General features: G+C 41.9%; 2 protein-coding genes across 3 annotated transcripts in view; one reads left to right on the top strand and one right to left on the bottom strand.

The window, feature by feature from the left end:
• Positions 1 to 20,478, bottom strand: part of ERGIC2 (ERGIC and golgi 2) — a 296,444-nt gene that overhangs the window by 181,447 nt on the left and 94,519 nt on the right. The window lies entirely within an intron of this gene.
• LRRK2 (leucine rich repeat kinase 2) overlaps positions 12,751 to 20,478 on the top strand; it is a 70,179-nt gene continuing 62,451 nt past the window's right edge. For both annotated transcript variants that reach the window (XM_049814291.1, XM_049814294.1), the window contains exons 1-3: positions 12,751 to 12,996; positions 13,111 to 13,196; positions 17,581 to 17,687. In XM_049814291.1, the coding sequence (XP_049670248.1) occupies positions 12,828 to 12,996; positions 13,111 to 13,196; positions 17,581 to 17,687 (362 nt within the window). In that variant the 5' untranslated portion in view covers positions 12,751 to 12,827. The remainder of the gene's footprint in view (positions 12,997 to 13,110; positions 13,197 to 17,580; positions 17,688 to 20,478) is intronic.

The following is a 20,478-nucleotide window of genomic DNA, read 5'->3' as shown; positions in this document are numbered from 1 at the left end:
AACAAGGACAGAGATACCTCAGATACTTAAATGGGAAAATTGAAACTGAAAGTAGTCACTAAATTAAAAGTGGCTAAGCCTGGAGCAATGTGTGAAAGAGGGAAAAGAGACGCATGCAAAAACATTAGGAAATGTACTGAGAAACCTCAAGATGAGAAGGCTCAGGGGGAAACTTATAAGTGATAGATAATACCTGATAGGGGAAAGTAATGACAACAGAGTAAGGCTCCGCTCAGTTGTGCCCAGTGACAGGATGAGCAGCAGTGGCACAAACTAAAATACAGGAAATGCCATTTAAGCACAAAAAAAACATTACTGGGAGAGTGGTCAAAACACTACAGTAGGCTGCCCAGAAAGTCTTGTGGTTTGAATATCTCCATGGACTGAATTGGACATGGGCCTGAGCAACCTGCACTGTGACCCTGCTCTGAGAGGAGTTGGACTAGACAGTCTCCAGAAGTCCCTGCCAGCCTCAGCTCTTCTGTGATTCTGAGATTAATTACTGTTGAATATTGACTTGGCAATGAAATAACAATGCTAAACACTGAAATAAGTGTATAAAACTCAAAGGTCAAAAAGAAGTGGCTTCCAGGTCCATTTTACATACAGATAAAACTTGAGCTTAGTGAAAAAAGCAGCTGAAGTCACAATGACACATTGGTTAGATGTGTCAGAATTAGTTGTCACAACCGGAAAAATATCAATACAGTATCAGAGAAAGGTTAGTAAAAACATACAACCTTCGTAAACAATTTCCTTTTTTTTGCATGCAAGAAAGGTCAGGATCAGGTTATGTAAGCTTAAAAAAACAGAAGTAAAAGTAACAGTTCAACTGTCACAAGAGGTTAGGTCCCAATATTCACAGTTCTGATGAATAAAACATGCCAATATGAGCAATTGTCTTTACTTTGCTGGCTACCCCATAGATCTCACAAAACCAATCAAATTTAGAATGAAGATTAGCAACAGAGGGGCAGTTTACTTCTCGCCACCTCCCAGTCCTGTCTGGACAAAGGCAAAAGCAGCCTGCACTGACAACTGCACACAGGAGTTCTGTGTATTCCAAGATGACATGAAACAAGACATGGAAATCTTGGCATCACAAGCTGGTTTCAGGAAGACAATCGAACTGGGAATTTTGCCCAGCCACTAGTCGACTATACAGTCATGTGCACTGTAGATTTTACTACCATTTATTCACGAGAAAAGCAAAACTGCCTATGATTAAATATTCTATTAGCTATTCAGAAGCTCTCTGTGCCATCTAACATAACCACACAGACAGAGGTCTGGAATCTCAGCACATTTCAGTAAGATTTCCAACTTCAACAAAGCAACAGCTTATCATCTGTGGTCTGCCACTGAACAGAAGGGAAAACATAGCATCATAGGATAATTCAAATTGGAAGGGATGCCTGTAAGTCTACAGTCAAGCTCCTGCTCCAAGCAGTCAGCTTTGAGGTTAGGCCAGGTTGGTCAGGGCTTTATCCAGTCAAGTTTTCAAAGAGTCCAAAGACAGAGACCTAACAAGTGTTCCAGGCAACATGCAGTGCTGCCTGACATGTCTCATGGTGAAACAGTTTTTCATTATATCCAGTCTGAACTTCTTATTTCAGTTTGTGCCTGTTGTCCCTCATCCTCCCAGCATGCACCACCGAAAAGCCTGGCTCCATCTCCTCAAAGGTATTGGTAAGCTGCTGTTAGGTACCCCCACAGCTGTCTTCTCTAGGCTGAAGACATTCCTCCGGCCTCTCCTCCTAGTGCCTGACCATGTTGGTGGCCCAGTGCTGAAAACAGATTCCACTTACATGGACATGCTCAGTAGGTTTCTACCATGTGTTCATAGACCTACCTGTAACACAAACTGAGAGAGAACTATTTCATACAGTAAAGGTATGATAACCAAATAATAAGAGGATCCAAGAAACATCACAATTTCTATTCTAGATGTAAAAGGCAGAAGAGAAATAGATTATGGGGGAACAGGCACATGCAATCAGCAAAAAATAAAGAATAGCTCATTTAACCACATTTGTAAGGAGCAGGGTTTTTTAAAAAAAAAAAAAAAATCAAGTTAGTCACATTATGTAGACAATAGCTTTCTGGCGCCATGTCCTTATAAATCTTTGGTTCTGGACACCACAAAATGGGACTTGAAATTTCTGGGGCTGCATTTCACCATTTGGGACTCCAGGGTAATTATTACTTATTCCTAACCTATAACCCCCATAATATCTTTCTGAAGAGGCCATTTTGCCATGCTTCAACCAAGTTTGTGTCACTCACAAACAGTGCATAATAGGAATTTTCTTTAGTATAAGCAATCCACCAGCTGAGAATGAGATATTAAAACCACTGACTGCTTTGGTTGTCAGCCTGCTATATGCATCATTTATAAGAGGAAAAACAAGACAGTCTAGGAAAAACTCCTCATGAATGTCAAGTACAGATAATGCTTAGTGGATACCTAGTGGATACCCAGTAAGATTAAAAAAAAAAAAAAATGGTTGCATTCTCAGTAGTTAAACCCAGGTATCAGTCTCATAAGAAAAATGTTGCAGACAGTTAAATTATTGCCTCTTCACAAGAGGAAAAATGAAAGAAAACCAAAGGTCAATGAAGAATGGAATTGGCAGTAAGGCTCTGCTTGGTGAGATGGGGGAGGTCACTGGGAATAAAACAGCACAGCTTCCAGAAGACTTAAGAGCAGCTCATCATGGCAATCCTCTATAGAAGAAAAAGGAAGTAAAACAAAGTATCACTTAAATTAAAATTTCTTGAGACATCCACTTGCATGGGTACAGTCAGAATCAAAAGTGCTAGACCAAATCCATATCACATATGAATCAGCTTCAGAAAGAGTCAAGTCACCATATAGGCAGGTTATTGAAGATTTCAAGCTAGTCCGCTACAGGTTAGTTCATGCAGACAGTTTAGTCAACACTACCTCTCCTCTCCCAAACAGGAATATGATAGGAAGACACGGCAACTATTGCCACCATCAGTTCCCTCTAGGTCTGATAGCAAAGGACCAAGTTCATACACAACTATCCTGAAAATGCCAAGTCAAGGTAAAATAGTGTCAAGGTCAAACCTACAAATTTGTTCGCAAGATTATTAGGCTGGTGTTTATGAATATGCTGAGCAGAGTCTATTGCTCCTGTCCGCTCCTACATCTGAGGACAGTAAGGAGGCACAGTTCAGAACAGAAATCAGACAGTCCCGTGATCTGTACTCTCTCATTCCACAGCCCATATACTGCCTTGCTATCACCCCATGCTCTCAGGTGCCGGCAGCACTGATGAACTTTTTGCATGTTTTCTGAATTCCTATCCCAATCAACCACTACATGGAGTTAAAATAAAATTCAATTACAGTAGACTCAATCTATCTTTGCATTCACTTAGGAAGTTTCCATATGGTTCAATGCATCCTTCATTCATGCATAACATTACATTAATTCTGAGAAAGCATAACAATATTCATTATACATTGCATGATGTGGCCATGGAAATTGTTATGTTAAATCAGAAGACTGGCCTATCTGGAGTTATAGCCTGTGGCCAACAAGAAATGCATCAGAGAAAAGAGCAAAAAGCCTTGAGTGAGGCTTAAGACTTATTCCATAAATCACAAATCTTTAAACTCCAAAAGAAGCTTAACTACTTTAGCTCTGGGAATTCTGAGGAATATCCTCTAACTCTGCTACACAATTGTACTGTAAGGCAATGAGACCTACAGTCCCACAAGGGTATTGCAAAGCCATTATTTCCTTTTCATTCATATCACACATCCTCCCTTTCAGCATACAGCTAGAGTAATGGCTGTGCTTAAACAAATGAAAATAGGTCACATGCAGAAAAATAGAGTGTCCTGCAGGAGCTGTTGTGTGGCAACAGCACAGGCTGCACGGTTGGAAAGAGTGACAGGAGATCAGAAAAAGAATCAGAGCACTTCTGAGTCACTGTGTGGGTAGGTACTGAGCTACACAAACTTATGCAAAGAAAATAATCATTCAGTGTTCAGAATCATCCAACAGTGAATACTATTACAATCTGGAAGAATAGATCTATTTTTGCTTAGTATATTCTTTGCTTAGATTCAAGACTGATTGCAAAAGTCTTTGTGTATCTTCATCTTTCCTAGGACTCATGGAGGTTTTTTTACTCTACACTTTGACAACTCTGTAACAAGACTCTGCCCAAAAGTATGAGTCCAATAAACATACATACCATCATGGTAAGAAAATTCATTGCCGCTTTGCTAAGGCAGATGCTATGTTACTGCTTATGACACTGCCACCATCAATGCCTAAGCCACACCCCAGACTTCACTGACTCAGTGAACGAAACACACAGATGATTCTGGCCACCATTTTAGCTTCAATTTAGATGTTTACATTATTATTCAGGTATCAGACTTCCCTCAGGAAATACATTGTCTTCTTCAGGGGAGTTCACCTCCAATTCCTTAGGTATCTCTACTAAGTCTCTGCAAGGTGTGCACCAGTTCCCCAGAGTGCCTACTTGGGGCACATTTATCAGCCCTCTCCGAAAGAGGCCAGCTCTGAGGATGATGCACAGAGGTCACAGCCCCAACAAACACTTTGCATGCAACTACATCAGAGGTGCAACCACGCTACAGCTTGCTGCAGTCCTCCAAAGGGATCAGAGACTGCCTCAAGTCTCACCACACCTTCCTGACACATCACTGTGGCCAGGCACTACACATTTGCCCACACAACTGCAAAACATTAGTGACACAACCTGGATGAAACAGCAACCAGAAACCATCTGCAGGAACCATAACTTCATGTCCCTCTGCCTAGCCAATGACCCATGTAGACCTCCGCAGATACACAACTGATGCACAAATTAGAATACTCTTGAAGGTGATTTCATTGTGGCTGTCCAAAACAAGTTAGTTGTTTTTCTGGGAGAAAGTTGAACTAATTAAGGACATTAGCATTTCCTGAGCAACAAGTCAGAGACTGAAACCTTGTCATTTGCGTACACCCTAATAAACTGTTTAACAGACTAAGATTTGGTTGGTTTTGTTTTTTTTTAAACACTATGCACAAAATTCAGGTCATGCCAAACTGCTAAAAGTAACAAAAACCACTGGGATAATTGCTCAAAGTTAGTAAGGCTCACACCAATTATATCACACAAACTGTAACACAATACTAAAGCATGAAGTGGCAAAGCACTTAAACTACAGGTGTCCCTAGCTGTATAGTAAAGTATCAGAGTGCACTGAACACATTTATTCAAGAAAAAGGAGGGTTTAGATTAGATTTTTTTTAAGTCTATACTCAAGTGTGATTTCACACTCAAATGAAAGCTAGCTTTGCCACTGTTTGTCCAGAGTTCATCTACTCTATTTGTGGTACCACTTCCACAAGCTTTATACATCAGCCCGATGGGGGGAAGTATTATATTACACACCAAATGGACAATTCCCACTTGAGGGAAATGGTTACGTGGCCTTAGTGATGCAATTTTCTTTTAGCCTGCTTTGGATGTTATGTTTTCCTGGTATACCTTCTACTTATCCTCCCATTTATACTTTCTGCAAGCTGCATCTCAAAATTCATTCAGTTATCAACTCCATCTTTGAAGACTTAGGATACACAGCTGCTATCATTGCTTCTGCTGACACCTATGAAATACAAGATCCAGGAAATAAGGTCTTTGAGCAGTTGCAATGAGGTGTATTGACTAGTCAGGCTACAATGAAAACCAATACACAGTGTACAGGTTGCACAACGCTCTGCCTACACAGCCCGTAGTTTCTGGGAAGCTACATGACAAAGTCAAGAAGTTGCAACCACCATCACACACAGAGTGGCTGAAAAGTTACACCAAGTACAAACAATACTTTCTGGTACTCCCATTCCCCACAGTCTCTAGAGAGTGAGGAGGGCCAGTAACAATGAGAGGGGCCACCAAACCAAATACATTAAAGGGATGCCTAACATCAGCTACTTTACATGTGTGTATGGTGCCTCCCTGTTCAACACAGGGGACAGAAATGCTTCACTGCTAAGTGTTACAAGCTGCACTGGCTGAAGAGGAACTGCAGTAGCAGACTCTCAGAAGGTATAGATTAGACCTGGCATGGCATGCAGGTTGAAGTCATGGCCAAAGAACTGGACCAGAGGAACACAGAACAGACCTTGCAGAGGGACAAGACTTATCAGAAGTGGGCTGACACTTCTTGAGCCTGGCTTAGTAGCTGAGCACTCAGGGCCAAGCCTTTCCTGTCACACACACACACACACAGAATGAGGAAGAAACAGAAACCAGAGTAGTACTTCCCCATGTCATACATGTAACATCTTAGACTTAAGCAGTCCAGGAGTATGGCCCCAACATGATCAGTTACAGTCTGATCCATGACAGCCCGTTTTACAAGAAAAAATGAAATTCAAGCTCACATGCAAAAAAAACCCCACACCTCTCCACCAATCCAGTCTTCCCTGTTTCAGTTCTGGCTTCATCTACAAAAAGAATAGGGAAATGAATACTTGCTTCTCACAGGAAATTACCCATCCAACAAAGAAGAGATAACAAATATTTCTTAGTTTCTTCTGTTATATTTAGAAGGATTTACATCTGCAGTAGTTAAGCTTTTTTCAGAAACTGGCCAGCTGCACCTCAGGCATCCTGTTACACAGCCCACTTCAAATTCTGGATTAGCCTTTCAGCCACATCCATGCACTGCCAAGAAGAGGAATCTGCCTGACAAATGCCTGGATCCAGATGAACAAGCTCTCACCAGATGCACTACCAATGCAATTACTCCAAACACCATCCCTAAAGAGTCCCAGACTCCCAGAGCCAGAGGCAATCAGTCCAAAAAGGTCGAGGAGGTCACCAGCTACAACAAAAGGTGGTGTAAGTCAGAGCAGAGTGGGGTTCAAACCCACCAGTTGGGAAATGCAGTCCCACAGCCTGAGACAGATTTGCTGAGCACAGCTGTAGTATAAGCACGGCTGTCCCTGAGAACTTGGCCCGACAACCCTGTCAGCTTCCAGGAGGGACTCAGCCTGGCAACCCCAGAAGCTATAAAAGGGCAGAGGCCAGCAGAATTTGTCTCGTTGCACATTGAGTCAAAACTGCAGAACACCTACTGTAGGGTTCAGTTATATGGAAGTTAGTTATTGGACCTGAAAATTGCTCATGGTCACAAGATTGTTCCAGGCGCCTTTAGAAGGCCTTGAACAGAATAAATAAGAAGATAGAAGAAAGATCCCAATTAGGAAAACACAGGTGCACATTCCACGATAAAGGGAACTTGGCACAAACAACCTCAATTCAGGGCCTTATCTTGACCAATTGGACTAAGACAAGTCTTGTATGCTCTAATTAACACAACCAATTATGTCTTATGTTTGTGCGCGTGGACAGTACCGATGTAACCAATCACCGCTTATGCTTATGCGCGTGGACAGTACCGATGTAACCAATCACCGCTTATGCTTGTGCGTGTGGACACCAAGTGCTTGCATGTAGTAGCCAATCAAAGTCTCTCAACAACTTAGAGAATTGTATAAAAATGATTAGCTAAGCTCAATAAACTGGCGACTTTAATCATCACATTGGTGTTCCGTCGTCCGGGCCCCGCACGGATTAATCCCTAAACCCTACAACCTACCAGTTTCAGGAAGCCCCAAATCGCCACAGATCCTTTGGCCCAGCCAGTCAAGCTCCTCAGACTGGTATAAGAGTGACCACGTATGTACATGTATACCTGACTGTCTTTCCCCTGAATGCTATATCTTTTTTCCCTAGATTAACTCAACTGACTAATAAAGCTCAGCTGAACATAGATTGTACCTGACTGGTTACTACTTTGGGTAAGAATGCTACTAAAAGTCAGAGAGACTACATAACTGCAGCTGACCACTCCAAAAATTGAAAAGCACATCCGTTCATAATTCAACATGCCAAAAAGCAGCACAACCCCCTGCGGGTAGTGTTCATGAATTCAGTGAAGCTATCAACTGTTTCATATCCGCTGGGTTCTTAAAAGACGCTGGCTGCCAACTAATTGAGCTAATCCTGCATGCAGACAAAACTTACTCTTCACCTGGAATTGAAGGTACTCATTGAGTCAATCACTATTAAGACTGGAGTTTAAATAAAGAAGATACAACATCACCCCAGATTCATTACTCTGCCAGTTAGAGGCCATCAGCAGTGGATTCCATCATGGACAAAACAGATCCACCACCCTAGCCTTTGCTTGCAGTCTGGCCCTGAGAAGTGACTCATAGGAACAGATATGAGGAACACCTCTTGCACGCAAGTCTCCTGTGAAAACACTGGTTCACAAACCCAGAGGGAGAAGTGTCACGAAGTCTTCCATCAAACCCAGCCATAATGCCCACACAGTCAATAACTGCAGTCCTTGGATAGTGTCCAACATCCTCAGTATGAGCATCCAGGCAACTTTAAAAAAATATATCTAACTAAAAATTGATCTGTAAGTAGCAACTGCTAAATCAGAACTACTGAGAAAACAGGAATCTAATATTAGAAAAAGCTTTGTTAAAACCTCTCCAAAAGTTCACAATTTTATACATCTATACATCCCAAAGTGTGTGTAACTACCAGATGGAAGGTCCATACCAACTGGTTCATACCTTAAAATTCTGAAAGTTAACATCAAAAGTGCTGTTAAAGGATGGTTATACTTCCCAGCCTTTACAGAAAACAGCTTACTTTACAGCAGCTCAAAGGACTGCAACCTAGGAGTTACCCAGCTCGTAAGCTCACTGTGAATCTACAAGTCCACAGATTATACAGAATTTCATTCACACAGGATACCACCATCCTGAAAGATAGCTGTGGAGGGATGCAGAGAAATAGACTGACAGATTATGGATAGCCATTGGAGTTGGTGAAGAGACAAACATTACCAAAATCAACCCTAAAAGTGCTAGCTACCATAGGCACTAATGGGATCAAGTGAACAATGTAACAGAAGACCTCCTATTTCCAAATTTCAATAAGAAGTTTAAGAGATGGACCAGTTTGAAAGCTAGGGTTGTAAAGCACTTTGAGAAGACCCAACCAGTAACACCTGGCTAAAGAACCATCCATCAGTGTCTGTCAGAGATGCCTGTTAACAGCTATTCACCTTAGGGCAAATGGTTAGTCAGAGGATTTCCAGGGAGAGGAAGATACAACACTAAGAACTGCAGACACCGCACAGCCAAAAAGACCTGGGCATGTGTTGTGGGGACACACTCTTGTCAAACCATGTGCATAAAACAGCACAACAAGCTATGGCTGATAAAGGGCAGAAGTGGGAGAAACACACTGAGCAGCAAAAGAGAGAAAGGAACAGATTGTTTGAACCAGTTAAAGATGAGGTGGCCCTTTGTTGTGGTCTTCATGGTTAGGCAGGACAAGACATCCACACTCACTGATGCAGCATTAGAAAGAGTACAGAAATATAAGAAACTTCCAGAACAGAAAAATATTAGAGGTGCTCCAGGAGTAAAGTCCTTTGCCACTTTTCCCACACTCTGATAACAAAGCCATCCACACAACTACACTTCACTGTCAAGAGTTCAACCTCTCTGCCAGTCATCAAGACCAGACTGCTCAGTCCACAACCCCTAATCGCTTCTACAGATATTACTGGTATCTTCACCAGATTTTCCTAGGAAAATCTACGAAAACTGTACAATATAGACACTTACTGAGACCATCTTGTTCTTTCCATTCTCCTCTGGTCTAACTAATTAACACACTGCAGAAGACTTTTGACAAACTCTCCTGGACTCACAGAGACTTTGCGGAAGCTGGCATCCCCTCTAACCAGTCGTCCAGGGAACTAACACCTGCAAAGGAATGACACTTGGGAGCCACGCTGCAAGTTTTGGGCTTGAGATGCCTGGATCTCAATAAGCTGGTTCCTTTATTTATTCAGCCACCTCAGAAACACTAGCATAGTTTTTTGTCCTTTATCAACGCAAGTGGAAAGAGGAGGAAAGATTAACTGAGGCCTCTGCTATGTTAGCATGTCATGTTATGTCTTTATATCTGTCTAGATGGTCACACACCAGAGATAATATATTACTTAATGAGTATTAGTAGTCCCACCTGAGTCTAAGAGGATAAATACAGAACAATCCAAACTGGGTTGTTAGCTACCAATCTCATTAAAAACAAAAAGGGGAAATAACTCTTTTACACCCAAAGCACCCAGCCTGAAGAATGAACCAGCTGCTACAGAAATCTGGCAGAATCATAGAAAACATGAAAATGAAACCTCAAGTGAACACAAGTGCTTGGAAGTGAAAGTCACTTGGAATTTAAGGAGCAACGAAGTAGAGTGACAGCAAAACCCCTCAATGCCTAACTAGGACATGCTGAAGAAGTTGCAGTTGAGATCTTTTAAGAGACAGAAAAGACATCTTTTAAAGTATAAATCAAGGTTACATTTTAGCTCTAATCTTCATTTTCTCTTTCCACTTATCTAATAACCTAGCCTTAAGTTTGCTAAGCAGCTGACAGTTGTTTGGGACAGAGTTGACCAGAAAAGAACTAACAGAGAAAAGGCTCTAAAAGCAGCAAACCAGAAACTATCACATACACGTAATTTCAAGTCGTCTGCATCCAGCACACAGTTAGAGAACTCAACCTATTTCAGGAGAAAGGGCTGGTTCCCAACTCTCCTTAAAGAAATTTACAACTTTTTTCCACTTACATTCACTGAAACTCTAATACATAACTTGTACTTGTGCATTCTTATATAAACCACAATGCAAGGAATTCCACAGCAGCAGTACAGCTGCTCTGCTAAATGCACAAAACAGCCACAAATTCAGTTTAAGATCAGGATTTGAAAGTTGTATTAATATGACTTTATCAATATCACTAGTTGTAGCTTACAACTGGCATTTCTGATCTGTATAAACCATGAAGATTGAACTTTAAAAATCTTTTGCTGCAGTCTGGTAAATGGCTACAGCTTTGCAGATATTGGAGAAAGCTGTTTACTGATCTAACCTGAAAGACTGTATTTGCATTCATACTATTTGCAAGATAAAAGGATCTTGTCAAACCTGCAGGAAGCCAGCAATGAGGCTTTAAATCCAGAAAATAAATTTTTAAGTTTTTCTTTGTGTTTGAATTACTGCTTCTGCAGAAAGGAAAAAATATCTTTCAAGTGAAACTAATCCATTTAATTGAACTAATTTTTGTTTTAGTCCAGACGTAATGCATTCCACACATCCCAACCATGAGTCACTATTTCATAAAGCTATCTCACATTCATATTTGTTCTCCAGCACTTCAGAGAGGGAGAAAATAGCTCACCATTTAACAAGTGCAGTCCTAGTTAACAGGCTATAATCGGGATGCCAAGACAATAGTTTCTTTGTGCACAAAAACCTAAGAAGCACTGAATGATGATGAGAGCGACATACAGGCTTTAAGCCCAATACACCAGCAGACCAGAGACAGTTTATCTAGGACCACGTGGCTTCAGAGGCATTACTAAACAGTATTTCTTAAAGTTTATTTTGAGAAATAAATCAGTGACCTGTAAGTCAGCTAATCTAAGCAAAAGCTTCGAGTAAATCCATACTCCCACCATGATCCTCCAAAACATATTTGTCTAACAAAAGTCCTGTTCAATTGAAGAGTTTACTACCTTAATCCTTTGTATTTAAGAAGTATATGCAAGTTCTTTATGTAACATATTCTACTGATACTACCCTTCTAATTAAGAATTATTTTTAAAAGTGATTACTAGTCTTCTACGCACACATCGCTGTATTAGAAGGGCAGCAGAGGTACCAGAAATATCGTCAGACCTCAGGAAGATTGCATCAACCACAAATGAAGCAATCCACGCATGCAGCAAGAAAACCTTCTTGACTCCAAACAACAATCTGTCACCGCAAGGCTTGCAAAGAAGTTTGACTTCCAAGTACAACAAAGGTTTGTTTTAACCAAACCCGCACACCCGCGTCCACAAGTGCATGCCTCCCTCAGGCGAGCTGAGCTACACCTTCACCTCAGCTGCCACACAGCAGCCTTAAGAGCAGAGCACCCCCTCCACCTTTCCTAGCCCCTCACAGACCCACCGCACGGGGAAGGGCAGGCAACCCCAAACACCACACGAGGCCAGGAGGCACCTCACCTGCTCGGGGAGCTGCACAACGGGCACACGGGTGGGCTGCAGTTACTTCCCCTCTCCCCCCCTACCCAGCAGGGCACTATATATCTATGTTTTCTTCCTCAATAACGCCAAAAAGATAAGGCAGGCGGCTTCCCCAGCTGCCTAACCTGCCCACACACCCCACCGCCCTTGCCTCAGCCGGCGTTCCCGCCTCCAGACCCTTTTATACAGTAGCAAAAAAAAAAAAAAAAAAAAAAAAAGAGCAAGCAGCAGCACGACGAGGCGGAACCTAGGCTCCAGCTCTGCGGCGCTATTGGACAGCTCTGTTGTCAATCAACGGCAACGGGCGAGCCGCCAGCGTGCCTGGCCCCTCGGCCGGGCCCTCACGCAAGGGACGGGGGCGCCCCCTAGGGACACTGGGGGCCGCCTGCGCGCCCGCCCGCCAGGGCCGGTCCGTCGCCGCCGCGGTCGTGTCAGCGGCGCGGCGGGAGGGGCAGGAGGCAGCGGGAAGGGCGGCTGGAAACAGCCGGGTGACGCCGGCCGGCTCTACGAGCGCGGCGGGCGGCTGTAGCGGCGCAGCGCGGCGGCGGGACGGGCCCGCGCCGCCCAGCCCTCGTCCCCGCGGGCCGCGGTGGCCGGCGGATGGGGTGAGGCGCCCGGCGCGGAGAGTCAGCGGGTCGGCCATGGCCAGCGTCGGCCCTGAGGAGGGGGAGGCGGCGGCGGCGGCGGCGAGGGAGGAACAAGCCCTGAGCAAGCTGGTCGTCCGGCTCCAGAACGTCCAGGAGAGGAAGCGGCTGGAGACGCTGGTGCAGACCCTGAGCGACCTGCTGGAGCTGGCGGCCCGGCAGAGCGGTAAGGCGCGGGCGGCCCCGGCCGCCCTGCCCAGCCCAGCCCTGCCCTGTCCCGCCCGCCGCCGGTCGCTAACGCGGCCTGTCTCTGCCCCCCTCTCCCCCTCCCCCTTCACAGCTCCCCGGCTCTTCAGCGGCAAAAACGTCCATGTGCCCTTGCTGCTGGTGGTGGACCTGTACCCGGGAGCGGCGGGCGTGCAGCAGGTAAGGGCGGCGCGGCGCCGAGGGGCCGGCGGAGGGCGGGGGGCCGGGCCGGGGCCGGGGCCGCGCTCCGGCCGCGCCGGCTTCCCCCCTCGGGACGAGCCGGGCGTGGCAGCCCTTTCCCGGAGGGAAGGTTACCGCTCGGCTTGTTTACTTCACTTGGTCTCTTCTGGGCCACTTTCTGAAGTACTGTCGGTCTGTAGAAGGGCGCTTGCATTTAAAGGGACAAGCGTTCCAGCTTTTTGCAGATACCATTCGTTGCATCTCTGTTTAAAGGGCGGGAGGCGGCGGAGTAGAAAATAAAAATTAAGCAGGGTGAATACTGCATGACATAGGCTTCCGAATTACCAGTAATGTTATCTGATACGTTGTGTACGTGTCATTGTTGAATTTTGCAATGGTTAGACAAACTTCGGAAAAGCAGAAATTTATAATATGAATTCATACGTATGTAGCCCTATCCTAGAAAGAGAGTTGTACTACACCAGTTCTGTAAGGGGCGGCGGGGGTGGGGGGGCAAAAAAAATCTTTTAGCTAAGAGTAGGTTCTGCAATTTAAGGTTCTGCTTGGCTGCTCCTGAAACTCACCATTGGCCCATTTAGATTAGGTGTGGCACTTGTACACTTCGATGTTGTACTTACCGTACAGCTGCCAGACTTGTCATGTGAAACAGCTCCTTCCTGCAGGCATATATTAAATTTCTGACTGTGTTATGCTTAAAGGATGTTTATAAGCTCCAGATTTCTGTGCAACTCACTTGAATTTTTTTCTTTCTTTTTTTCCTTAATTAAGCCCATTTGTATGGGTACAATATTTTTGGCATCTTTTACTTTTTTCAGTTCAACTAGAAGGCAAAACATAAATTATATCGCAAATGTCTCTTAAATAATAGTATATCTTAAGGGTTTTTTTTTGTCTAGTAGACCTTAGCTAGAAGTCAAAAGCATAAAATTCAGATTAAATATGAAATTGGTACTTGTGTAGTGATTAATCTGGAGCAACGGTGATCTCAGGTTTCCTTTGAAGACTAAATGTTTGTGCAGAGTCTGAAGTTTTAACTAATTTTACTATTCAATTGTAAGGTCGTTAAGAAAGAAGGATGAATCAGCAGTTATTTTCAGGATAAAGCATATTATGTATATAAGAATTTACAAAACCACTGCCCAGAACTTTAGACTAGGAAGTAAAAAATATGAAATCCAACCACAACCAGAATTAGGTCTGAAATGACAGCACAAGACTCTCAGAAGTGCATAAGGAAAATAGTGATTGTTTAATGTTCATTTTAACTGTGTTAAAACACCTCACTGATTTAATATAGAATTTTAAAATTAGTTTTAATCTTCTGTCTGTCTACATATGCAGTTTTCCAGTGTTTCAGTTTAGAAGTTTTGGAGCTCCTTTGCATTACTATGTTGTATTAAAGTGTGAAATTCATAGCCAATGCAAAGCTTAAATCCTGTTCCTCATAAAATGTCGTAGGCAGCTCCTCCTTCACATTCGGTTACGATATTTACAAACATCCACAATATGTTAGTAGAGCTCTGTCTTCTTGCTTCATTCACTGCAATTCATTTACAGTCTTTGAATACACAGTTCTCACTTTATGGCAGTGATAATGTAGTTCTGATTTCAGTGCAGTCTATTTACACTACTAATGAATTTTCATTGAATAAGTGAATTAATCCACCTTTTTTGCTTTGGCATTGTAATAAAATTGACTCGCATAAGAGAATAAACACAGTAAGAGACATATCTGAAGTGAGGATTTTCTTTCCCTCCCTTCCTTAACTGGTCATAAAGCATCACTTTGTGCTGCTGTTCCACTGGCTTGTACAGAGTAAATTTGCTTAATAGATCAATATTGCAAGTACCAGTGCAAGTCGGAATACAGGCATAAACCCTGCAAGCTTCTTTAGAAGTAGGAAGCTGGAAAGTCAATAGTACCTTAAAATAAAATAGACGTCTTTAAGTAAATATGGTAGTTTCTTTCTGCAGTTATTCTGGCAATGATTGGAGCAGCTTAGAAACTCTAGAGCAAAATATGTTTACACTTCAGTAAAGAGCAGTTAGCAGGACTTTATTATCTCATGTAGAAGGTGTGACCTAATGTAATATAAATTCATTGCACGCTAGAAATGAAAAGGGTCTGATTTAAAAATAACAGAGTTTCAGTGCTGCCACCAACTGTTTCTGTGTATAGGGACCTGTTTAAGGGTTTATAAGAACATCTTTGTTTACTGGGTTTATTTTTTTTTTTCTTCCCCTGTAACCTTCAGGATTTCTGTTATTTATAAGACCCATACTTTCCTACGTAATTATTAAAAAGATAATAAGCTCTCTGTTATCTCAGAGTGTGATTATAATATTGTAAAATAGACCACATGTCAGCAGGTCAGATGTTTGCATTGGTCATCTCTGGATCCACAGTTCTTATAAATGTTTGCCAATACTTGGAGTCATAACAATCCAAATAAAAATGTTTCATGGAAATATAAATTTAATCAGAAACAGTTTTAATACAAAAAGGAATTTTCTGAAGTCATTAAGCTAATTTTCATCATGTTCTAAATTTTACAAGAACAGTTAGGATGGCATGAAGTGGGACTTTTAAAATAACATCTTTTCTAACCAATACACAGTGTATGAATTAGTGGTCACCTCTACAATGTCTTTGCTATGCAGATTTGAAATCTGTACCTGATTGACTGTCACTGATAAACTCTTGGAATGTGGAAAATTAGGTAATTGCATATCCTCATCTTGGGGAGGACTGATGGTTACTAAGACTATTCTTTGTACCTCTGTTTAGTTAGGACTCAGTTACACAGACCAGCCTAATCTTCCTGAATGTCCATAATGATTGGTTTGCAGTCTCGTATAGAGCAAGCCAGCTTGGTGTCCAAGGAAAAAAAGAGCATGCAAATCGGACCGTGGTCAAGCTCAATCCGCAGACGTTAAGGTTGTAATTGTCTTGAAAGATTTGGCTCTGCAAATCTAAACTGAAACAGAAACAAAATTACTGTAGATAGTGTGAACATAACCCATGTAATCAGATATGTGAAAGATAAAAGCAGAATTCCAGTTCTCGGGGAGCTACATCACCTTTTTTATGTTTGCCAAAGCTGTCATGAAAGCTATCTAGATTCAAGCCTATGCTGTTCCTATGGGTGTTTCTACACTACCAGACTTGAAATTTCATGTCTCTAGTCTTGCAGACTGCAGGGTTAGAGATCATGCACTTTCCATGAACTTTGTCGTTAAACTCCTTGGAGGTAGCCATTTACATTCCTGTTGTTGTCTGTCCTGTCTTGACCCCTTTGCTTTATATAACTCTTCTGCCAAAAACTGATCCAGTTACGCATACAGTTTTTGAGCCATACTTAGATTATCTTCTGTCTTGACCCTATTCTTAAAGCACATAGGCCTACTTCCACTTTTTTTTTTTTCTTTTTGTTTACATGGCCAAGGAAACTTTGATGCCGTTTTTTAATTCCTTTTTGTAAAATCTGCTTCATCTTGAATGCTGGCATTTCTCAGTTCACTTCTCTTTCAATACAGTGAGGTTTTCTTGCTCATCAGTTAATCCTTTGTACAGATTTTGCTTACTGCATCCTCACCAAATCCCATTCAATCATATCAGTCTGCAGGCATTCATAAGAAAGCAGATTTCTCCAATATGGAAGATCAAAGAGGAACATTTTTCAGGTTTGGCATTATTTAGAGATGTTTGAAAGTCAAATAATTTGCATAGGATAGAGCAGGTAGTTATTAAGAACAAATATACTGGTTTTAGTTCATCTTTCATTCCTTATGATTTCAAAACTTTCACTGCCTTCATTACATTTTGAAAGCACACAGTATTGAGGATTGATGGCGAGAATATGAAACTTATAGTATTAGTTAGGTATCTCATCCATTTAAAACATTGGATGCCTTTAAAAACCTATCCTTTCTCTTTATAATTTGCAATTAAATGGCAAATTCTTATGGAAACACCCGTTCTTCAGTAAAGCTGGACTACCTGTAATAGTCCAGTGGTCTTCCCTGGCCCATGATGATGTACTATGGATCACATCACATAGTTTTCTCTCTGTCAGCATGTCTTTTAACTGTGCATCCTTTATCCTCAAGCAGTGCTGAAGCACATTGAAAGTGATGTGTTCCTACAAGCAATGCATTCAGAATCATTAGCATATCTGTTTTACCTCCATCTTTTAACTTTTTATGTCATTTGTCTTATCTTGTGTTAATTAATTTTCCCTTATTGATTTAGCTAGATAACTTTTCAGAACATCTGTCTTCCCAAGGTTAAGAATGTTAGAAGACAACATTGAAGTTTCAAACGGAATACCTGTTCTAAAATAGCTGCATTCTTGTTTTACAGATGGGTTGGTCACTTCTTTGTAAATTAATAGAAATTTGTCCAAGTACTCTACACAACATAGCTCCTAAGGATGTTGGGAAAGACTGGGAAGTACTGGGTGTTCACCAGTAAGTATTTTGTATGCAAAGAGTCTTCCAGAATGCTTGGTTATCATGGCAGCATATGTATGCAATGAAATATATTTATGTAATGTTATTCCATCAGCTTCTAAATGGTTTAAGATTTTTGTGTGTTTCTTCAACCTTCAGAATGGGAAACTCACAGAAGCAGGGATCTTATCTGTGTGTATAAATACCTGATGGAGAAAGTAAAGGAGGCTGAGCCAGGCTTTTCTCAGTAGCACCCAGTGACAGGATGAGAAGCAATGGGCACAAATCAAAATACAGGAAATTCCACTTAAACATTAAAAAAACCAGTCAAGCAAACTTTTTAAAATTTTTTTTTTATTTTTGTTTTGAGGTTGATCAAACACTGGAACAAGTTGCCCAGAGACATTGTAAAGTCTCAAGCCTTAGAGATATTCAGAACCTGACTGGACATGGCCCTGAGCAATCAGCTGTAGCTGACTCTGCTTTGAGCAGGAGAGTTGAAATAGGAAACCTCCAGAGGCCCAGGCCAGTCTCAGCAATGCTGGGACTCTGTGGTTATCAAGGACTTGTCAGATGCAGTATTACCTGGATGGTTGTGTGTATGTGTGTTCTTTCCAGATGTGATGAATTATATCCATAAGCCTAAAGTAGCGCAAATGGAAAGAAGGTGTATTTGTCACACCTGATCTTAGTTGTCTAAAAATTGGTATTTACACTGGTCACCTCAACTACCTGTGAAGTCAGTGAACACAATTACCTTCAGAGAGGATGGTTCATTCCATCTTTCTAGTAAGTTATCCTGGAGCAAATTGTGGTTTGGACTTGCTCATCTCTGTCCATTAAATGTTGAGGGAGCCAAAGCAACTGTTTTCTGGATGGCTGTGGTTAGATGGGATGAAAACCCATGTAGGTTAGCTCCATAGTTGTTCCGTAGCACAAATGCTAATTGAAGATGTAGGTATAATACAAATAGGGAAGAAGGGCTTTGTTTGGTGTTCACTCACTTGGGCAGATTGCCTCATTCAGGGCTGATAAGACAGCAAGAAGCTACAGCCTTGTAACTCCCCTGGTGAACATGCCTCTGCCTTTATAGTCTTCACGATACCCTTCCTTAGAAAGGTTGCTATTGTAAGATCATTTGCATGAAGATGGTTTTGTGGTGGTTGGTTGGTTTGTTTTACAGTGGCTAGAGTACATGCATGGTCAGTAGGTGAATAAACTCCCTTGAAAGGAGTGTTGGCAACTTTTGTTAGAAAGCGAAAGTGATTTTGGTTGCTTTTCATAAGGAAGGAAATACTGAGCTGAAGCTGTATAAGCTAGTTATGGTTTCTTTGGCAGCTTAAAGGCTTGTTAATTGACTGAGACTTATTCTGAGAGCTAGAGATTCTGCTGTTCATCCTTGGGTCTCAGAAAAATTACTGATCTTTCCCATAGCCTCCTCAGAGCCTGCACAGTATGAGCAGTTGAACAAAACATCCTTTTCAAACTCAAACTTCGCTAAAGATCTAATAATAACATTGCTGTACACAATTCCTTCCCACTACCAATATTTTAGCTGACTGTGTATCCCTGTCTCACATTTTGACTGTTTTATGTGCTGTGGAGAAGCTTGTTCTTAGTGGGGGAGTGGGCTCAGACATTTCTGTCAGTGCCAAAGGCAGAGCAAGCCAACTAAATTTTATCTCGGGTTCCTCGTAGGTGGATTGGACTAGTGCTTCAACACCTTATTGACTACATGCTGTTTGCAGCAAGGCAGGAAACAGTTATGGTAGAGAAGAAAAGGTCACTTTTTTTGCAAGAGATTTTCACTTTTGTGTGTGTAACTATTTTAGGAGAAAAGAAATCTTAAGCTAGAAAAAAGCATTTGTTTCTTGTCTCTCAACCATAAGCCAACTTGACCACATTACAGTTGTGTTTACAAACAGTAGTTTGTTATTGATTTAGGTGTTCCTGACAGTGTGATAAATAATTAAGTAGTCGCTGTCACTGTGAGGATAAAGGAAGGAAATTCCTTCAATATATTTGCATCCTTTCTGCAAGCTCAAAGAGACTTCATGAGATGTTTTGTAATCTGTTATATTCAACTCTCGTACAGTAGATGAAGTTTAGAATATTTTACATCCTCATGCTTGATTGTACTTGAAATGGGAGAGTAGATGCAGGGAATTTTCTCCTTGCATTAGACATGCTTTAGTGTGTGATTATTTTACCTTGCAGTATAGTGAGCCAGCTCATGTCTTTATACATCAACACTTGCCTGAAACGGATCACCCTCTATAAAATGCCCTCTTCTCGAAGCAGATTTCCTTCTCCGTAGCAGAAATTGTGAATCATTGGTAGACAAGGGAGAGACGTTTCATGGCTTCAGAGCATTTGATAACTCTGGGAGCGCGGGGGTTCCATCCATGCAGGGTAAAAGCAGCAAGGAAGTCTAAGCCACAGTTACTTAGGGAGCAAAGAGGTGAAGGAATCTTCACCCCATGTACAGTTTCTACACATGTATGCATGTGCACGCACACCTGCAACCACACAAAAAAACGCATTAGGAATGCTTAAGACTAGAATACTTTAATCAGGAGGCTAAAGCAGATTTAAAGGTGTCTGTTTAGCTATTCTACCAGCTTGGTTAGCGTGGCTCTTTGTTTTCCTTGACTCATCACCTTACTACTTAGTCCATACATGTGGGCTGTATGCTGGGATAAGAATTTGCCTCAGGACTGAAACCCAAAAGCCACTATCTATCCTTGTCTGTAGACTTAAAAGTCCAAAGTGTGCGTACAGAAGTTTCAGTGAGGTATCTATTCTCAGT

The sequence above is a fragment of the Accipiter gentilis genome, chromosome 11 (genome assembly GCF_929443795.1).
Source record: "Accipiter gentilis chromosome 11, bAccGen1.1, whole genome shotgun sequence".
In the NCBI taxonomy this organism is placed as follows: Eukaryota; Metazoa; Chordata; class Aves; order Accipitriformes; family Accipitridae; genus Astur; species Astur gentilis.
Note: the sequence above shows the minus strand (reverse complement) of the source record. Positions and strands in the feature narration are given on the sequence as shown.